Source organism: Lepidochelys kempii, chromosome 3, assembly GCF_965140285.1.
Source record: "Lepidochelys kempii isolate rLepKem1 chromosome 3, rLepKem1.hap1, whole genome shotgun sequence".
Lineage (NCBI taxonomy): Eukaryota > Metazoa > Chordata > Testudines > Cheloniidae > Lepidochelys > Lepidochelys kempii.
In genome coordinates, this window is record NC_136382.1 from 103,351,266 (window position 1) to 103,369,288 (window position 18,023).

Below are 18,023 nucleotides of genomic sequence, written 5' to 3' on the forward strand. Positions count from 1 at the left end.
CTTCTGCTGAACTCTAGTAGAGCTGGTTGAAACTCTGTTCTGCAGGAAATTCTGACATTTGGAAATTTGTTTTTGTTTGAAATGGTCTAAAACCAAAACATTTCTAAACTTCTGGTGAAATAAAGTTCTGGAAATAAACTGTTTGAGGTTGATCAAATCATTCTTATTTTGTTACATTATAATTTATAAACAGTCTTTTATTTTTCAAAACAAAAAAACATAGCATTTCATTCTGATAAGGTTGAAACAATGTTTCAGCCTTATCAAAACACTTTTTTCCATTTTTTCTCTAAACAGAACTTCATCAAAATTGAAAGTTGGCAGGAATGTGTAAATTTTGGTTAAATGGAAAAACATTTCACTGGAAAATTTTCAACCAGCACTACCCTAGAGTAAAACTTCCATTAACTTCAAAGGAAACAGGACTGAGTCCTAACTGTTATTTGTATAGCTTATTAGTGAAGAGGTCTTTGATAGCCCGAGTAAGAGACCTGTGGCCAGATTCAGAGGTAGTACAAATTAGTCTCTTAATCTGAATCCATTATGCTTCCTCAGGCATATTTACCCCCTACTTACTGGCGTGTGAGCGGAAGGCGTCAGGACTGCAGATGAAGTCTAAACTGATCTAGTGTACTCTCTGTGCGGTCTGGAACACCCACCAGCAAATCACCTCTGAATTTGGCCCTTGCATTTTATTTCTAACATTTAAGAGATTGTTATGTTGTCCATATGGGGAAGATTCATTATGCCTGTGATGCAGAGGTGCATTGGCAGTTCACTACTGCATCAGCAACTCTTGTCAGGCCTGAAAAACTCACTACACCTCACACATTGCTGTCATAGTGTTTATCTGTAAAGAATGTCGTGTGAGATATCAAATGAAAGCTGGTGATACACTGGTCATTAATATCATTGTGAAACATTAACACTGTGTATTAACTGTGTATAGGAGGAATTATGGATACTTACTGATATTAAGCTTTAAAATCTGTAACCAAAGGGTGAAACAGGTTTTCTTCCAGACAAGAGGGAGAACAGTTATCTCCCTCTTTCTGATATAAATTGAGCATTGTGATGCCAGAAACATTGGACAGTTCATTTTGTGTTGGAGGTAAACAGAAGGAGCAAATTAACATGAGGATGAGAAATCAGCATAGGAAGACACTGGAGTCTGATCCCCAGGGGTTCATCCTGACTAGTGAAAAGGACCAACTTTGGGGAATATAAGGAGAAGCAAAAATAAGCTTTGGTTATCCATCACTGAGGGGACAAAGAGGTCAGTGCTCTTTGTAACCATGAATGGTGGATCCATGAATGGTGGGTTGGTGTCACTAAGAAATGGCTGTAGTTGAGAAGTCTGCCTTAGACAAGGATTGAAGTCCATTAAGTTTGTCACTAGAAAGTGTGATAATACTTTTGTTTTATTTGTAACCATTGTCTGTGTATTATCTCTGCTTAGTATCACCTAAATTTCTGTTGTTGGTTAATAAACTTCTCTGTTTCATCGTAAGTACATCGCAGTGCAGTTGTGATAAGTAGAGTGTGAATTCCTGGTTAAATCAAGCCTCTTTAGAGCCAGCGCACTTGGTAATTTCTGTGAGCGTCCAGTGACAGGTTAGATGCTGAAGGGAGATGCTTCTGGAGTGTTCAGGAACTGAAGAGCACCAAGGGTTAACCTGCAAGGCAAAGTTAGGACTGGCAGAGTCCTGAGGGATCTGTGGGGCTGGCTAACCAACTGGAGTGGCAGGAAATTGTCACTCAGTTTAACATCAACAGTTCCCTTTTATGATGAGAGACAGGGCTAACAGGATGACATACAGTGCTAGACACCCTGAGAATGCGTCACAATGCCCGGTAATGGGCATATACACTCAAGAAGAAACAAAGAATTCTTACCAGTTACAGTCAAAAATGTCAAGGAGATGAGGAGATTTATACCCCAGTTCAGGCTAGAGGTTAAAGCCATGGCCCGTCCTCTGATCCCACCAGGGAAAATTTCACTCAGCACTAGCCAGGTCACTGAAAGGAAGGGGAAAAAAGACATTATTCTTGAAAGGACGCCTGGGTGCCTAAAATTAGGGACATAAATCCACAATTAGGCACCTGAATGAGTGACCTGATTTTGTTTTGTGGTGCTGAACACCAGCAGCTCCCACTGGACCAAGGCCTGAACTCCAAGCTGTGTGTGGTACCTTAGCCATGTGACTCACATTCAGTCAATAAAATGCCTGTCAACTGCTGTACTATAGGGTTTTCAGGGACAACCCAACACTAGAACAATGTTTTCCTGCTTCAAGCGTGTGCATAACACTACATGTCTGAAAAGTGTGAGGCAAGGTTTGACAGTGCTATCCCCACACAGCTGAATGTGAAAGAGGGAAATGACTAAACCTCTCTCTCAGAATACAGGTTAACGTATGTGGAGGCAGTGAGACAGAGTACTCATTGGTTTGTGAGCAGCACTGCATGTTATGTTGAATTATGAATACCTGCCAAAAATACAGCAAGTTTGCTATTCCAGCCATATGCTATATATGTAAGTTTTCTTTCCTCTTGAGGTAAAGGTAGATATGATATATATCTAGATATGATATATTTCTATTCTTGTTTTATGAGTGTCTTGCCTTTGTCTTATATATAATATTATATCACTCTAATATCCATGTACACATAAAGCCAAATTCTGACTTCATTTACACACAGTGATTTTAATTGGATTGCACAGGTGGAACTGAAGACAGAGTCCTGATCTTTGACTGTGCTGTGGCTGCTTTATGCTTCATACCACTAGTGCAAAGTGATCCAAAAACTGGTTTAGCCAGACACAAGAGGAGAACCCCAGTGAACCCTAAGCCCACCTGTCCCAAGTAAGACTACTAGGCCTTTCCTGTGCCTTGACAAATCATTGTTGTAATAGCAGATCCTTTAGGTCATTGGCAGCAGAGCATAACTTAGATCAGCCGGAGGATGGTGATAGCTTATGCAGGAGGAGTGGACAACACCAGGAGAGCACACAGGTGGGGCACAGGCATCTAAAGGTTTTTGGTCACAGCCATGACTCTGGACCAGAACTGGGCCCTTAATGATTTTCTTTCTGTAGAACACTAAATGCTTGTTTCCTGTTCACTTACACTAAAATCACTGAAAATTACAATTTTAACATAGAACATTGGCAGTGCTTCCCATTGGGCCGTACGCCACACCAAGTATGACTAAAGGGTTCCTGTTTGGCAGGGGCAGAACTCATTACACCACGGCAGTGACAAAGGTGGGGAAAAGAGAGGCATTTTTGGGAGGAAAATGTGGATAACCTGCACTTTGCTGGCTCCAAGTGGTTGGATTTAGTATCCAGGAGAAGTAGAGAAATATAAGCCACTCCTCTTGTCTTTGTAGTTTAAGGAATAACTCCACTGCCACTCGTGACGTGTTGGTCAGAGCGAGCAGCGTGCTGATCAACAGTTCGGGATCCATTCCTGCAGCTGAAGAGGCAGGGCGCGCAGGACACAAACCGTTGAAAGATGGTGCCAAATGCGGACAGAAGCACAGGGATTGCTGGGATGTGAAGCAATGCATCATGGGGCATTGGGACAGGACACAGGATGCCCCGCAACCCCCCTCTGCCTTCCCACAAGTCTTAGCGGCAGAAGAGAAACAGGTGCTCTGTGGGACAGCTGCCCAGAGCGCACCGCTCCAAATACCGCTGCAAGTGTGAACACGCTATTGCACAGGCAGCTGTCCGTGTGAACACACAACAGCGGTTTCCCTTCAGCGCTCTCTGAGCAGCGCTGTAACTGCTGGCGCTGTAACTCTGCCAGTGTAGACATGCCCTAATATGTTCTGTCCATCTTTTCCCCTAATCTGCATAGTAAATAATGAACGATTCTTGGCTTTTGACACCTCTCTGGAATCGCTATCACCGTTTGTCCTTTTGCCAAGAAGCAGCCGCTGCAGGAGGCACAAAGGGGCTGTATTTTCCTCTTGGGAGACCAGTAACTAGGTGTCAGCTTCTGTTTGTCGTCATAATTAATACTGAGAGCTGTGACTCTAGTCCCCATGCAAAGCTCTGAAAATCTAACCTGCCTATCTCTAAAGCCACTTCTGCAGAGTAACTGACTGCTTCACCTACACTCGCTTCAGCAGGTATGTTCAGCACTATAACAATAAGCCCAAACCTCAACTCTGCATCAGAAAATAATGCCCCTCTCCCACCACGTACAGCATTCCAGCATTGTTTCAAGTGTGCATGATAGTAATAATCGCACAGCATACATCTGGACAGTCCTTGGGTGGTGTGCATTCTGCAGAGAGCACAAAGCTGTGGTTTTTCAACTTAAGTGTGAGCCGAGGAGTAACAGTAAGACTAGGGGGTGCATTGACATTGAAGCTGAAGGTGTAATTTCCAGGTAGGGGAGAGACACATCTGCTAGCTTTGATTGAGCTAACATGCTAAAAATAGCAGTGTAGCTGTGTGGTGCAGGTGAGGAGAGGGGCTAGCTGCCCTGAGTACAGTCCCAGCCAGGATCCTAGGCACTTACTTGGGTGACTAGTCCATCCCATCACCTGTGCTGCCATGGCTCTGCTGCTAGTTTTTGCGCACTAGTGCGATCAAAGGTAGCACATGTACGTTTACCTGTGGTGGGAATTGTGCCTTCAGCTTGACTGTTGATGCAGCCTAAGCGTGAGCCTCTGAGCTGAGGGCTAAGCCCTGTGCCTATTGAAGTCAAAGGGAAAGTCTCTCATGGATTTCAGATGAGCTTTGGGTGAGGCCTAAGTGAAAATATGCCTCAGCCCCTGTGTGTTCTCTCACTTACACTCAAGCGTGGAGTGCAAAACAAAACAAAACAAAACAAAAACAAACCACACCAAACAAAACCACACACCAGGGGCAGGGTGTGGTAAAAATGAGCATATCTGAAGAATTACATGGCTTTAAGTGTGATCCTCAATCTGCAAATGAGGCACATGACTAAGTCCCCTCTCTGACCTCACTCCTGCTAGTACGCAGAGTGGCTGCACGGCCATGCTTTCAACGTGAAATTGGACTTGTGCATTCAGCTCATGTCTTCCCTTCCTGCACCTGTGTTGTGCAGAATCAAGTCCTTGATGGACAGAATTAAAAAGAAGAGTACTTGAAAGAATTCAGGGTTTTAGCAGCATAAATTGCGAGAAGAGATTAGGCGGATTTACAGTTTAGAAATGAAAGAGTAGAGGTATGCAAGACTGAAAGGAATGGAATGGTCTGTTAGCAACAAGAGGTCCAAACTGAAGATAAGAAGGGGATTATCCCATAAGCAATGTCAGCAGAATATCTGTAGGCAAAGGGTGCTTAGAGATGCAACAAACTTTCAAAGTCAAGGAGAGAAATAAGCGAGCAAATAAAACAGCAGGCACGACACTGAAACTGTGCAGAGAAGCAATGAATCAGAGGGTGCAGCTAATGAATGAAGTTTGCTCTGAGGGCAAACTCTCCTTAGGTCTTTCTCCAGCTGGACTCCTGGCTCTAAGCATTTCCAAAGAGTTAGATGATAAAGTACTTTGCAGCGAAGGACATCTCCACATTTTGCTAAACTACCTGGGGCCAGATGCTTCTCTGCTTACTCTCAAAAAATAGTATGCTATTTCACAGGAATTTCCACCGATTTCAATGGGACTTCTTGCAGAGTAAGATACAGGCCTTTGGAGTACATATAATGGGGTCTAGACTGAACATGTAGCTCTGTGACTCTGAGGGTCTGTCTACATGAGGAGTTATACTGGTATTATACCTCTACAGTTATGCCACTTTAGCTCCCTGTGCAGACACTCTTAGCCCTGGTCTACACTAGGACTTTAGGTCGAATTTAGCAGCGTTAAATCGATGTAAACCTGCACCCGTCCACACGATGAAGCCCTTTATTTCGACTTAAAGGGCTCTTAAAATCGATTTCCTTACTCCACCCCTGACAAGTGGATTAGCGCTTAAATCGGCCTTGCCGAGTCGAATTTGGGGTACTGTGGACACAATTCGACGGTATTGGCCTCCGGGAGCTATCCCAGAGTGCTCCATTCTGACCGCTCTGGACAGCACTCTCAACTCAGATGCACTGGCCAGGTAGACAGGAAAAGAACCGCAAACTTTTTAATCTCATTTCCTGTTTGGCCAGCGTGGCAAGCTGCAGGTGACCATGCAGAGCTCATCAGCAGAGGTGACCATGGTGGCATCCCAGAAACGCAAAAGAGCTCCAGCATGGACTGAACGGGAGGTACGGGATCTGATCGCTGTATGGGGAGAGGAATCCGTAATATCAGAACTCCGTTCCAGTTTTCGAAATGCCAAAACCTTTGTGAAAATCTCCCAGGGCATGAAGGACAGAGGCCATAACAGGGACGCGAAGCAGTGCCACGTGAAACTTAAGGAGCTGAGGCAAGCCTACCAGAAAACCAGAGAGGCGAACGGCCGCTCCGGGTCAGAGCCCCAAACATGCCGCTTCTATGATGAGCTGCATGCCATTTTAGGGGGTTCAGCCACCACTACCCCAGCCGTGTTGTTTGACTCCTTCAATGGAGATGGAGGTAACAAAGATGCAGGTTTTGGGGATGAAGAAGATGATGATGATAATGATGAGGTTGTAGATAGCTCACAGCAAGCAAGCGGAGAAACCGGTTTTCCCGACAGCCAGGAACTGTTTCTCACCCTAGACCTGGAGCCAGTACCCCCCGAACCCACCCAAGGCTGCTTCCTGGACCCGGCAGGCGGAGAAGGGACCTCCGGTGAGTGTACCTTTTAAAATACTATACATGGTTTAAAAGCAAGTATGTGAAAGGATTACTTTGCCCTGGCATTCGCGGCTCTCCTGGATGTATTCCCAAAGCCTTTGCAAAAGGTTTCTGGGGAGGGCAGCCTTATTGCATCCTCCATGGTAGGACACTTTACCACTCCAGGCCAGTAACACGTACTCGGGAATCATTGTAGAACAAAGCATTGCAGTGTATGTTTGCTGGCATTCAAACAACATCCGTTCTTTATCTCTCTTGTTATCCTCAGGAGAGTGAGATATCATTCATGGTCACCTGGTTGAAATAGGGTGCTTTTCTTCAGGGGACACTCAGAGGAGCCCGTTCCTGCTGGGCTGTTTACCTGTGGCTGAACAGAAATGTTCCCCGCTGTTAGCCACGGGGAGGAGGGAAGGTTTAGGGGGTAGCCACGCGGTGGGGGGAGGCAAAATGCGACCTTATAACGAAAGCACATGTGCTATGTATGTAATGTTAACAGCAAGGTTTACCCTGAAAGAGTGTAGCCACTGTTTTATAAAATGTGTCTTTTTAAATACCGCTGTCCCTTTTTTTTCTCTCCACCAGCTGCATGTGTTTCAATGATCACAGGATCTTCTCCTTCCCAGAGGCTAGTGAAGATTAGAAAGAAAGAAAAATGCACTCGTGATGAAATGCTCTCTGAGCTCATGCTGTCCTCCCACACTGACAGAGCACAGACGAATGCGTGGAGACAAATAATGTCAGAGTGCAGGAAAGCACAAAATGACCGGGAGGAGAGGTGGCAGGCTGAAGAGAGTAAGTGGCAGGCTGAAGAGAGTAAGTTGTGGGCTGAAGACAGGGCTGAAGCTCAAATGTGGTGGCAGCGTGATGAGAGGAGGCAGGATTCAATACTGAGGCTGCTGCAGGACCAAACCAGTATGCTCCAGTGTATGGTTGAGCTGCAGCAAAGGCAGCTGGAGCACAGAATGCCACTACAGCCCCTGTGTAACCAACCACCCTCCTCCCCAAGTTCCATAGCCTCCACACCCAGACGCCCAAGAACGCGGTGGGGAGGCCACCGGCCAACCAGCCACTCCGCCACAGAGGATTGCCCAAAAAAAAGAAGACTGGCATTCAATAAATTTTAAAGATGTAAACTTTTAAAGTGCTGTGTGGCATTTTCCTTCCCTCCTCCACCACCCCTCCTGGGCTACCTTGGTAGTCATCCCCCTATTTGTGTGATGAATGAATAAAGAATGCATGAATGTGAAGCAACAATGACTTTATTGCCTCTGCAAGCAATGATTAAAGGGAGGACGGGAGGGTGGTTAGCTTGCAGGGAAGTAGAGTGAACCAAGGGGCGGGGGGTTTCATCAAGGAGAAACAAACAGAACTTTCACACCGTAGCCTGGCCAGTCATGAAACTGGTTTTCAAAGCTTCTCTGATGCGTACCGCGCCCTCCTGTGCTCTTCTAACCACTCTGGTGTCTGGCTATGCGTAACCAGCAGCCAGGCGATTTGCCTCAACCTCCCACCCTGCCATAAACGTCTCCCCTTTGCTCTCACAGATATTGTGGAGCACACAGCAAGCAGTAATAACAGTGAGAATATTGGTTTTGCTGAGGTCTAAGCGAGTCAGTAAACTGCGCCAGCGCGCCTTTAAACGTCCAAATGCACATTCTACCACCATTCTGCACTTGCTCAGCCTGTAGTTGAACAGCTCCTGACTACTGTCCAGGCTGCCTGTGTACGGCTTCATGAGCCATGGCATTAAGGGGTAGGCTGGGTCCTCAAGGATAACTATAGGCATTTCAACATCCCCAACAGTTATTTTCTGGTCTGGGAATAAAGTCCCTTCCTGCAGCTTTTGAAACAGACCAGAGTTCCTGAAGATGCGAGCGTCATGTACCTTTCCTGGCCATCCCACGTTGATGTTGGTGAAACGTCCCTTGTGATCCACCAGAGCTTGCAGCACTATTGAAAAGTACCCCTTGCGGTTTATGTACTCGGCGGTTTGGTGCTCCGGTGCCAAGATAGGGATATAGGTTCCGTCTATGGCCCCACCACAGTTAGGGAATCCCATTGCAGCAAAGCTATCCACTATGACCTGCACATTTCCCAGGGTCACTACCCTTGATATTAGCAGATCTTTGATTGCGTGGGCTACTTGCATCACAGCAGCTCCAACAGTAGATTTGCCCACTCCAAATTGATTCCCAACTGACCGGTAGCTGTCTGGCGTTGCAAGCTTCCACAGGGCTATCGCCACTCGCTTCTCAACTGTGAGGGCTGCTCTCATCTTGGTATTCATGCGCTTCAGGGCAGGGGAAAGCAAGTCACAAAGTTCCATGAAAGTGCCCCTACGCATGCGAAAGTTTCGCAGCCACTGGGAATCGTCCCAGACCTGCAACACTATGCGGTCCCACCAGTCTGTGCTTGTTTCCCGAGCCCAGAATCGGCGTTCCACAGCATGAACCTACCCCATTAGCACCATGATGCATGCATTGGCAGGGCCCATGCTTTCAGAGAAATCTGTGTCCATGTCCTGATCACTCATGTGACCGCGCTGACGTCGCCTCCGCGTCCAGTATCGCTTTGCCAGGTTCTGGTACTGCATATACTGCTGGATAATGCGTGTGGTGTTTAATGTGCTCCTAATTGCCAAAGTGAGCTGAGCGGCCTCCATGCTTGCCTTGGTATGGCGTCCGCACAGAAAAAAGGCGCGGAACAATTGTCTGCCGTTGCTCTGACGGAGGGAGGGGCAACTGACGACATGGCTTACAGGGTTGGCTTCAGGGAGCTAAAATCAACAAAGGGGGTGGCTTTACATCAAGGAGTATTTCAGGCAGGACTTCACGGAGGGTTCCAATAAGAAATGGTGCATCTAAGTTATTGTTCTTATTGGAACAATGAGGTTAGTCTGGCCTCTGATTGATACATGGCTAGATTTACCTTGCTGCACCTTCTCTGTGAGTGACTGCAGTGTGACCTAGAGGAATGAGTCCCCTAGATGGGGGAGGGGGGGAAGCAAATGAGTACAAAACAAATCTGGTCTGTTTTCTTGTTTTGATCCACTCCATCTATCTTTCACATCTTTGGCTGGCAGCAGACGGTGCAGAAGGACTGCATGCCATCCACATCTCTTGCCTGCCCAGCAGAAGATGATGCAATAGGACTGCTAGCAATCCGTATCGCCTGCCTGCTCACCATAAGACAGTTCAATAGGACTGACTGCAGGACTAAAGAGAATGACCTGGTCGAGTCACTCCAAATTTAGTCCCTGCGCCCATGTCTGCCCAGGCGCTCCTGGCCGACATGGCCAGGAGCACCTCGGACATGACAAGGACGGCTACCAGTCATACTGTACCATCTGCTGCCAGAAGGCAATGGGTTGCTGCTACTGTGTAGCAATGCCGTACCACGTCTGCCAGCACCCAGGAGACATAGGGTGATGGTTACCTGAGCGGGCTCCATGCTTGCTGTGGTATGGCGTCTGCACAGGTAACTCAGGAAAAAAGGCGCAAAACGATTGTCTGCCCTTGCTTTCACGGAGCGAGGGAGGGAGGAAACGGGGGCCTGACGATATGTACCCAGAACCACCCGCGACAATGTTTTAGCCCCATCAGGCATTGGGATCTCAACCCAGAATTCCAATGGGCAGCAGAGACTGCGGGAACTGTGGGATAGCCACCCACAGTGCAACACTCCGGAAGTAGACTCTAGCCTCGGTACTGTGGAAGCACTCCGCCGAGTTAATGCACTTAATGCACTTAGAGCATTTTCTGTGGGGACACACACACTTGAATATATAAAACCAATTTCTAAAAAAACGACTTCTATAAATTCGACCTGATTTCGTAGTGTAGACATACCCTTATTCTGGAATAAGAGACTTTTCTGGTTTAGTTTATGCTGCTTTCAAACGGTGAGTCACAATTCCTTCCCTGGCTTGCCTTTATTTCCCCCTTGGAACAAATCAGATATTGCCCCATACTGGTAGCACTTTACTTCTACCCATTCCCTCTCCTTCTCCAGTTGCTCCTCCACCATCTAAATGGATGTCGAGAGTGGGGCGGTGGGAGGGGAAAGGAGAAGCATCTGCCCAAGAAGCCTGCTGTCTCCCCACTTCTACAGACCAGTGGTGCTGGTAGCCCATGCAGAGGAACAAAGTGGAACATTTCCCCCCTTATTCTCTTGCATGGATGGGAAACATGACAATCCTGCCATAATTGATTATTTTGTCTAGAACCTTTTTCTTTTTTTTCTTCTTAATTTTTTTTTCCGTGTTGGGATCCAGGAAGTGCTGGTAAAGGACTTCCCCGCAGCCTAAGGGGAGGATCCACAGGTCCAGGATTCCACGTGATTACGGGGGACAACTAAAGATATAACAGGAATGGGAGTGAGGTCACACGGCTAAACGAACCTTTTTCTTCTGAGGCAGATAAAACATACTGTGGAAAATCACTCTTGTAAATTGTGTGGTGAGCTTACCGCCATGTGACCCTCATTTACATCACTCGGTACAGTGTTCTGACACTGACCCCAGAGAATTTGATTATTTGCAAATACTTTAGCAGCAACTCCGGAGAAGGACAATGAAGATTGCTAGAAGTATGCTGAGGCTTACAAACAAACAAGTGCAAAAGCTAGGAATGTTTAAACTTGAAAAAAGGCAGAGTTAGAGGCAGTTGTTTTATTCCAAACCAGAGAAGATCGTTAAGATGCATGAATAATGGGAAGAAATTCTATGGCCTGTCTTGTTCAGGAGGTCAGACTAGATTCTCATTATGGTCTCTCCTGGCCTAAAAATTTGTGTAAATGAACGCAATCCTCCTTTTTGGCTCTATCCCCATACTATGACAAGAGTGGTCACTCAAGATTAATAATCAGTAAATATGGAACAAGTGAAAGGATATATTACTTTGCCTGTAATCAAGTATTAGAATTCACAGCTGTAAAAGAATATCAAGTCAAAAACTGTGTCTAGATTTGAAAAAGGACTGCATTTAATTACCATTGGTAAGACTAGCAAGCTAAGACAAGGGTAATCAAATGTCATGCCTCAGTGTGTATCCCAACTCCTTGGGAGATCAGGAAATAAACATTTTCCTATGTACCTCATTCTACAGTTTTCCAGGTACTTTGATGTTTTGGGTATCTTATTTCTGCTTTCCTCACATGAAATAGCATTAGCTATTGCTGGAAGCAGGATACCAGAATTGATGGACCAATGGTCTGGACTGGTGAGGCAAATTTTAAATTCACTTTTTTTCCCCTTCTGCTATGATAAATTCTGTGGGCCAAATCCTGGAAGTCACATATGGAAGACAATCAGGATTGTGGAAAACAGTGTTCAAGTCCTTAAAATAATTAGTCTGTGTCCAAACCATGAGCATCAATGATATGGAGATAAGCTGAGCAATAATATAAGCATCCTTTGCGGAGCCCTCTTCTGAACTAAAATATGTACTTCTTCCTCATTCCTCCTTCTGTCTGCTCCTCCAATTCATGTTAAAACAGAGCAGTTAAACATCCCCGTTAGAACCCATGACCTCTTTTCTGTGTGCTAGATACTTGATACAAATTGTAGCAACTCTAGTGTCTTTGGGAAGCAATACAATATTCTTTTTTTAATATATTCAGTTATATGTAGAAGAAAAAGAATATTCATGAATGTGGATTGCTTCCTGATAAAATTTCCCTATAAAATTCCCTATAAAATCCCCTATAATATTCATGAATGTGGATTGCTTCCGGATAAAATTTCCCTATAAAATTCCCTATAATATTCATGAATGTGGATTGCTTCCCTATAAAAGGTGATTACTGTTACGTAAGAGCCAGTCTGTTCTATAGGAACATAAAAATTGCCATCCTGCATCAGGACTCAGCTTCACTTACACCAATATCCTGTCTGCAAACATGGCCAGTACCAGATGCTTCAAAGGAAAGTGTAAGAACCCTCGCAGTAGACAGATATGGGGCAATTTGCCTCGCACATCAGGTTTCATCCTAATCTCTAATAGAGATTGATTTAAACCCTGAAGGATGAGGTAAAGGTTCTCTTTGTAACCTTACTACACAATCTGTTTCCTTTTTGTTCTTGCCCATGTTGGCATTCATGCTGCTCCATCAACAAACAGCCCACTTGGCAGGCAAGCACACAAGAATGAAAAAATAAGCTTCAATGGAAAATTGCTTAGAGTAAGTCACATACTGTAGCTTAAGAAATGCCTTTCTTATTAAAATGGGGAATATGTATTCCTACTTGTGAGTGTTTGTTCTGAATATTGAATCTAAGATAATCCTTGGAGGCATTTGCACAGGAATGGCCATGGAAGCCAGAGGCTCTAATTCATAAACAAGTTATGCACAAACTACTCAGGATTATTGCATATTTCACTCCAGAAAAGTATGGAGACAAAAAAAATACACAACTTGGGTGGCTGAATGTACCTGCTTTTCTAGTACAGAAGACAGGGTACATTCTACTTCTGAGGGGACCGCAGAACAGAAATGACTGCTGATTGAGACCCAGGAACAGGGACAATTCTAGTTTTATGCTTTCAAACAGAAAGTGTATTCTTTTAACAGGAAAAAGTATGAATGTTTTTGATGTTTCCTTCCTATGAAGTGAGGTTGTTCAGGGCATATCTGTTCTTGATTGTCTTCTGAGCATCTCCCTTTGAGGTTTGATCCTAAAAGTCCCACTGAAGGCAAAATTCTGTGCATGGAAAGTTTGTAGAGTTGGGCCTGATATGGGCAATACTGCACATGCCTTTTTATTTTTTCAGAAAAGCCCATGTATATATTCCCCATAGCAAACAGTCACATTGAATGAGTTAGATCTTTCTCACAGTTGCACTGCTGTAAATCCAGACCTACCTTATGAGTCAGTTACTTTGGAGCCTAAAGCCCCAATCCGGCAGACAACTCTATTTGTGCTGGCTTCAGTGGAACTACTCTCATGCTTTAAATTTAAGCCCTCGCATGTTTGCAGGATCAAGGCCTCATACAGCAAAATGCAGCAGCAGGATTGAGCTAACTTCATATGCCATTAAAATGCTCTTGGCATTTGTTTCCTTGAAAAACATGACCCCTTGAACTCTCTACTTTGGATAAGCTATAAACTTGTGACTTTTTAAAAAACATACTTTTTTGGCATCAAGCACTTTCTCACCTTATAATACTTGATATACTGTGTTTATCTTTGCTGGTGAAATCTAGTAATGTGTTTGCATTTAGCATCCTATTGAATTAAAATTGCTCTGGGCTTTTGTACTAAGCCTGCACAAGATCACGGAAGCTCTGAAATATCATCTTCCCAAGTGTAGAAACTGGACTGTGTTGAATTTGACACACTTTTAAAAAACTTTTTCACAGAATGACCACATACAGATGTGCTCCAGTGAATGTCAAGTGAAATTAATGTAAACCCTTTACTATGATAATCAAAGGCCACTATTTACTGCATATTTGAATGTAACATTTGACCTACATTACATGAAGGGCAAATGTTAAATTCAAACATACAATAACTAATAGCAGCCTTTTGATAGCAGATAAAAGGTTCTATATTTTTATTTGTGTGCTGCCTGGCAAAGGAAAATGTCACCATCACATAAAAATAAAATGTTGGAATGAATTGTTATTACAATAATATATATATGAATGAGATGGTCTGCATGCATTTGTAAAATTCATTCGACATGAGTTTGGGTCAGTGGCATTACTGTTGCTGCTACTAAATAAGATTCAGCATATATGTAGTGCTTTGCCTCTTCAAAACACTTTGCACATGTTAGCTAACCAGATCCTACTCCTCTCAGCCCCTGCGTGCACCTCCTGCACAGCTCCCTTACATGCAACCTCCCACTTTGCACAGTGGAACTACACGGGTTCTGCTCCTAAGTAGAGCTCTATGGCCTAGCAATATGGAACTGGATTTGCACCTACCAGAGGCCCTGCTTATGCAAGATACTTAAGCACATGCCTAACTTTAAGCAGAAGTAGTTTCACTGAAGTCAATGGGATTACGCAAAGCTTAAAGTTACTTACGTACTGTGCTGAACTGGGGTCAGAATACCTAACATTATAGCATCAAGTTTTAATCCATTGTACTGAAGGTCTTTTATAGATATAGGCAGCTAGCCTCAGTCCTCGTCAATTTTCTTCTCACAAAGCCAAATTCTGCCCTTTGTTACATGTGTGTACTCCATTGACTTCAGTGGGGTTACAGGGAGAGCAGAATCGGGTTTATGCTCTCAACATGCAACTCATTTGTTTGGAGGTAGCTAAAGGCTTAATCCTTTAGGGCGTTGAGCACTTCAATCTGATCTAGCAAAGCACTTCTTCCAGGTTTAAGTTTAAGCACTTGAGTGGGCCCTTTGAAGTCACTGGGAGGGACTACTCCTGTGCTAAAAGCTGGGCACCTGCTTAAGTGATTTGCTGAATTGGGCCAGACTACTCAGCACCTTGCAGAATTGAATCCTAATTGAACAAAGGGAAAACTCTGGAATCTCAGCATTTTTTAAAAAATGATTTCTATGAAATTTTTCAGTACTCTTATGCACAGATTAAGTAAATCTCTTTCTTGCTATAAAATAAACAATACTTAGTTATTCCACCACATTGGCTCAGATTAATCTATTTTAAGGGCAGTTTAGAAAACTCACACTGCTCTGTGATGTTTATAATTCAGCTTCAGACTACCTAAGCATAATTCAAACTAGCTGGCACTTTACTTGCATCAAGTATTCTATGAAATTCAAACTGAATGCTGGCAGATGGATGGTGTTCAATCCAGAGCAAGGGTTTTCTCTTGTGTTTTGGCACCCACGCTCACTACACTGCAGCCTATCAGCCTGTGGACATTATATGAAATGAAGATTTAGTTGGGGAGTTGTCCTGCTTTGAGCAGGGGGTTGGACTAGACGACCTCCTGAGGTCCCTGATATTCTGTGATTCCATTGAATGCATCTGATGAAGTGAGCTGTCGCTCACGAAAGCTTATGCTCAAATAAATTTGTTAGTCTCTAAGGTGCCACACGTCCTCCTTTTCTTTTTGTGATTCTATGAAGACTACATGTGGTGTTATTTGAATAGCACGTGAACAATGAATTGGATAAGTTCTATCTGCATCAAATCCAAAACAACATCAGTGTAGTAGAGCAGAGCAAACTCTCAAATGACTCTGCTGTACATATTGGCTATGCTATGAACCTCAAAATAAAAAGATGAATTAGTTGTTTTCTAGGAAAAATAACCCTAAAATATGCCACTTTTTAATTTTGTTTGAACATGAGGGTTTCTATCATGTAAACCAGCAGTTCTCAAACTGTAGGTCGGGACCCGAAAGTGGGTCGGGATCCCATTTTAATGGGGTCGCCAGGGCTGGCTTAGACTTGCTGGGGTCTGGGGCCGAAGCCCAAGCCCCACTGCCCAGAGCTGAAGGTGAAACCCAAGGGCTTCAGCCCTGGGTGGCGGGGCTCAGGTTACAGACCCCCTGCCTGGGGCTGAAGCCCTTGGGCTTTGCCCCCCTCCCCTCCAGGGCAGTGGGGCTTGGGTGGGCTCAGGCTTCGGTCCCCCCTCCTGGGGTCATGTAGTAATTTTTGTTGTCAGAAGGGGGTCGCAGTGCAAATGAAGTTTGAGAACCCTTGCTGTAAACCGATTAAACACATGTTTTCCAGGTTTGAGCATTCTGGCTCTAATCCAGCAAACCACTTAAGCACATGATTAACTTTAAGCGCTTTGCTCTTTTTTAAGTCATGTAAACGCTGGACATTTTATTTATATGAACTGTAAGGCAAGATCATGAAGAGTCTGTAAAACTTATGAACTCATAAATACAATGCTTCAAACAAATGTACAAGGGAACATTGTAGCATGACTGATTAACATTAAATGTATGTGCACTATAAACAAACATAGTAAATTGATGTCTTATAAAAGCTTGAAATGTTACTTTGTCTAGTGTCAGAGATATTGATGAGAGCTGTAGCACACACAACTTCTACCAGTGTCTTCCAATCTATTGTAAGGCCATGTGGCTTATGCTATTTTGTAGCTGAATAATATCCAACTAAAACAACTGCTGAGAGTAATGGGTTATGTTTAGAGATGGGCAAAATTTTAAGGCTGAAACTTTTTTCACTGAAAAATGCACACTGGGGTTGTCTGAAACATTTTGTAAATTAATGTCAAATTTGCAGAATCGTTTCGGTCAGGAAAAAACCCCTGAAAAAATCAAAACATTTCATTTTGACATTCTTAAAAAATGTTTCAATTTTTTTACTCAAAATGACTTGTTTTGAATGTTGTTTTATTTTTAAAAGCATTAATGGAACATTTCATTTGATCCAGACAAACATTTTTCAACTTTGCACAGCTCTAATGATGTTGCAAGTGACACTGCATCCTCACTCACTTATTTTCATTACCAGATTTTCCAATTTCTTGAAGGAGACGCGATGTCCCCATTTAAAATTTGATCAAAGTTGGGTTCTGCAGCAATATGTTAGGGGTGGAGGGAAATAGTGTCTTGATCATAAATATGGGCATAGTGTATCATTCTTGTCATCACATCAGTGGGTTGATCAAAGCCAGAAGTGAAGCTGGCTATTTTGTTCTGTTTTAAATTTGCATCAAGTGTTTGAAGGGAATATGCTAAAGAAATGTACAAAACAAGACACTTAGCATCTTCAAACCATGTAACAAGTAAATCTAATGATTACAGATGTGCAAAATGCAGTGGGCCAATATTATCCCTGATGTAACTCCAATGACTTCAGTGGAATTACTGCAAGGATCATGGTTTCAGTTTGCAAGGGCACGTCAGTATAGATAGATACTTGTTTTTTTTGGAAGTTAATTATTCTAAACCACATGAAAACACATGAGGTGTGTGTCCCCACTGAAGAGGACTACCACAAAATAGTAAAAAGCTGGATGGGGATTCGTCCCCTTCATTTCCTTCAGTGGTTAATATTTCACTGCTTTGACTAGATTTCTACATACACACATACTGCCTCCTGCATCTTGCCTTAAGTCTTTGGATTTACATAAGCTCAAAAACTCCCAGCAAAACTCATCCAAAACTGACATTTCCAGATTAAGCATAAATTATCTAGGTTTCACCCAGAATTTCAACCCATTCTTGGTGAGTTTGGCAAAACTGCCCAAAGTTGGGTTTGTAGCAAAACCTGATGCTAGCCATGTTTCATCCTGCTTTATTAGAAGTTTCACAGGCTTCTAGTAAACATTGGTCCTACATAGAGTATGTCTTCAGCTGA

The 18,023-nt window shown here is 43.7% G+C and overlaps 1 protein-coding gene across 1 annotated transcript in view; it reads right to left on the minus strand.

Annotated features, from left to right (window-relative positions):
* Positions 1-18,023, minus strand: part of SLC2A12 (solute carrier family 2 member 12) — a 43,247-nt gene that overhangs the window by 7,652 nt on the left and 17,572 nt on the right. Inside the window, exon 3 of the mRNA XM_073337352.1 lies at positions 1,897-2,019. Within this exon, the coding sequence (XP_073193453.1) occupies positions 1,897-2,019 (123 nt within the window). The remainder of the gene's footprint in view (positions 1-1,896; positions 2,020-18,023) is intronic.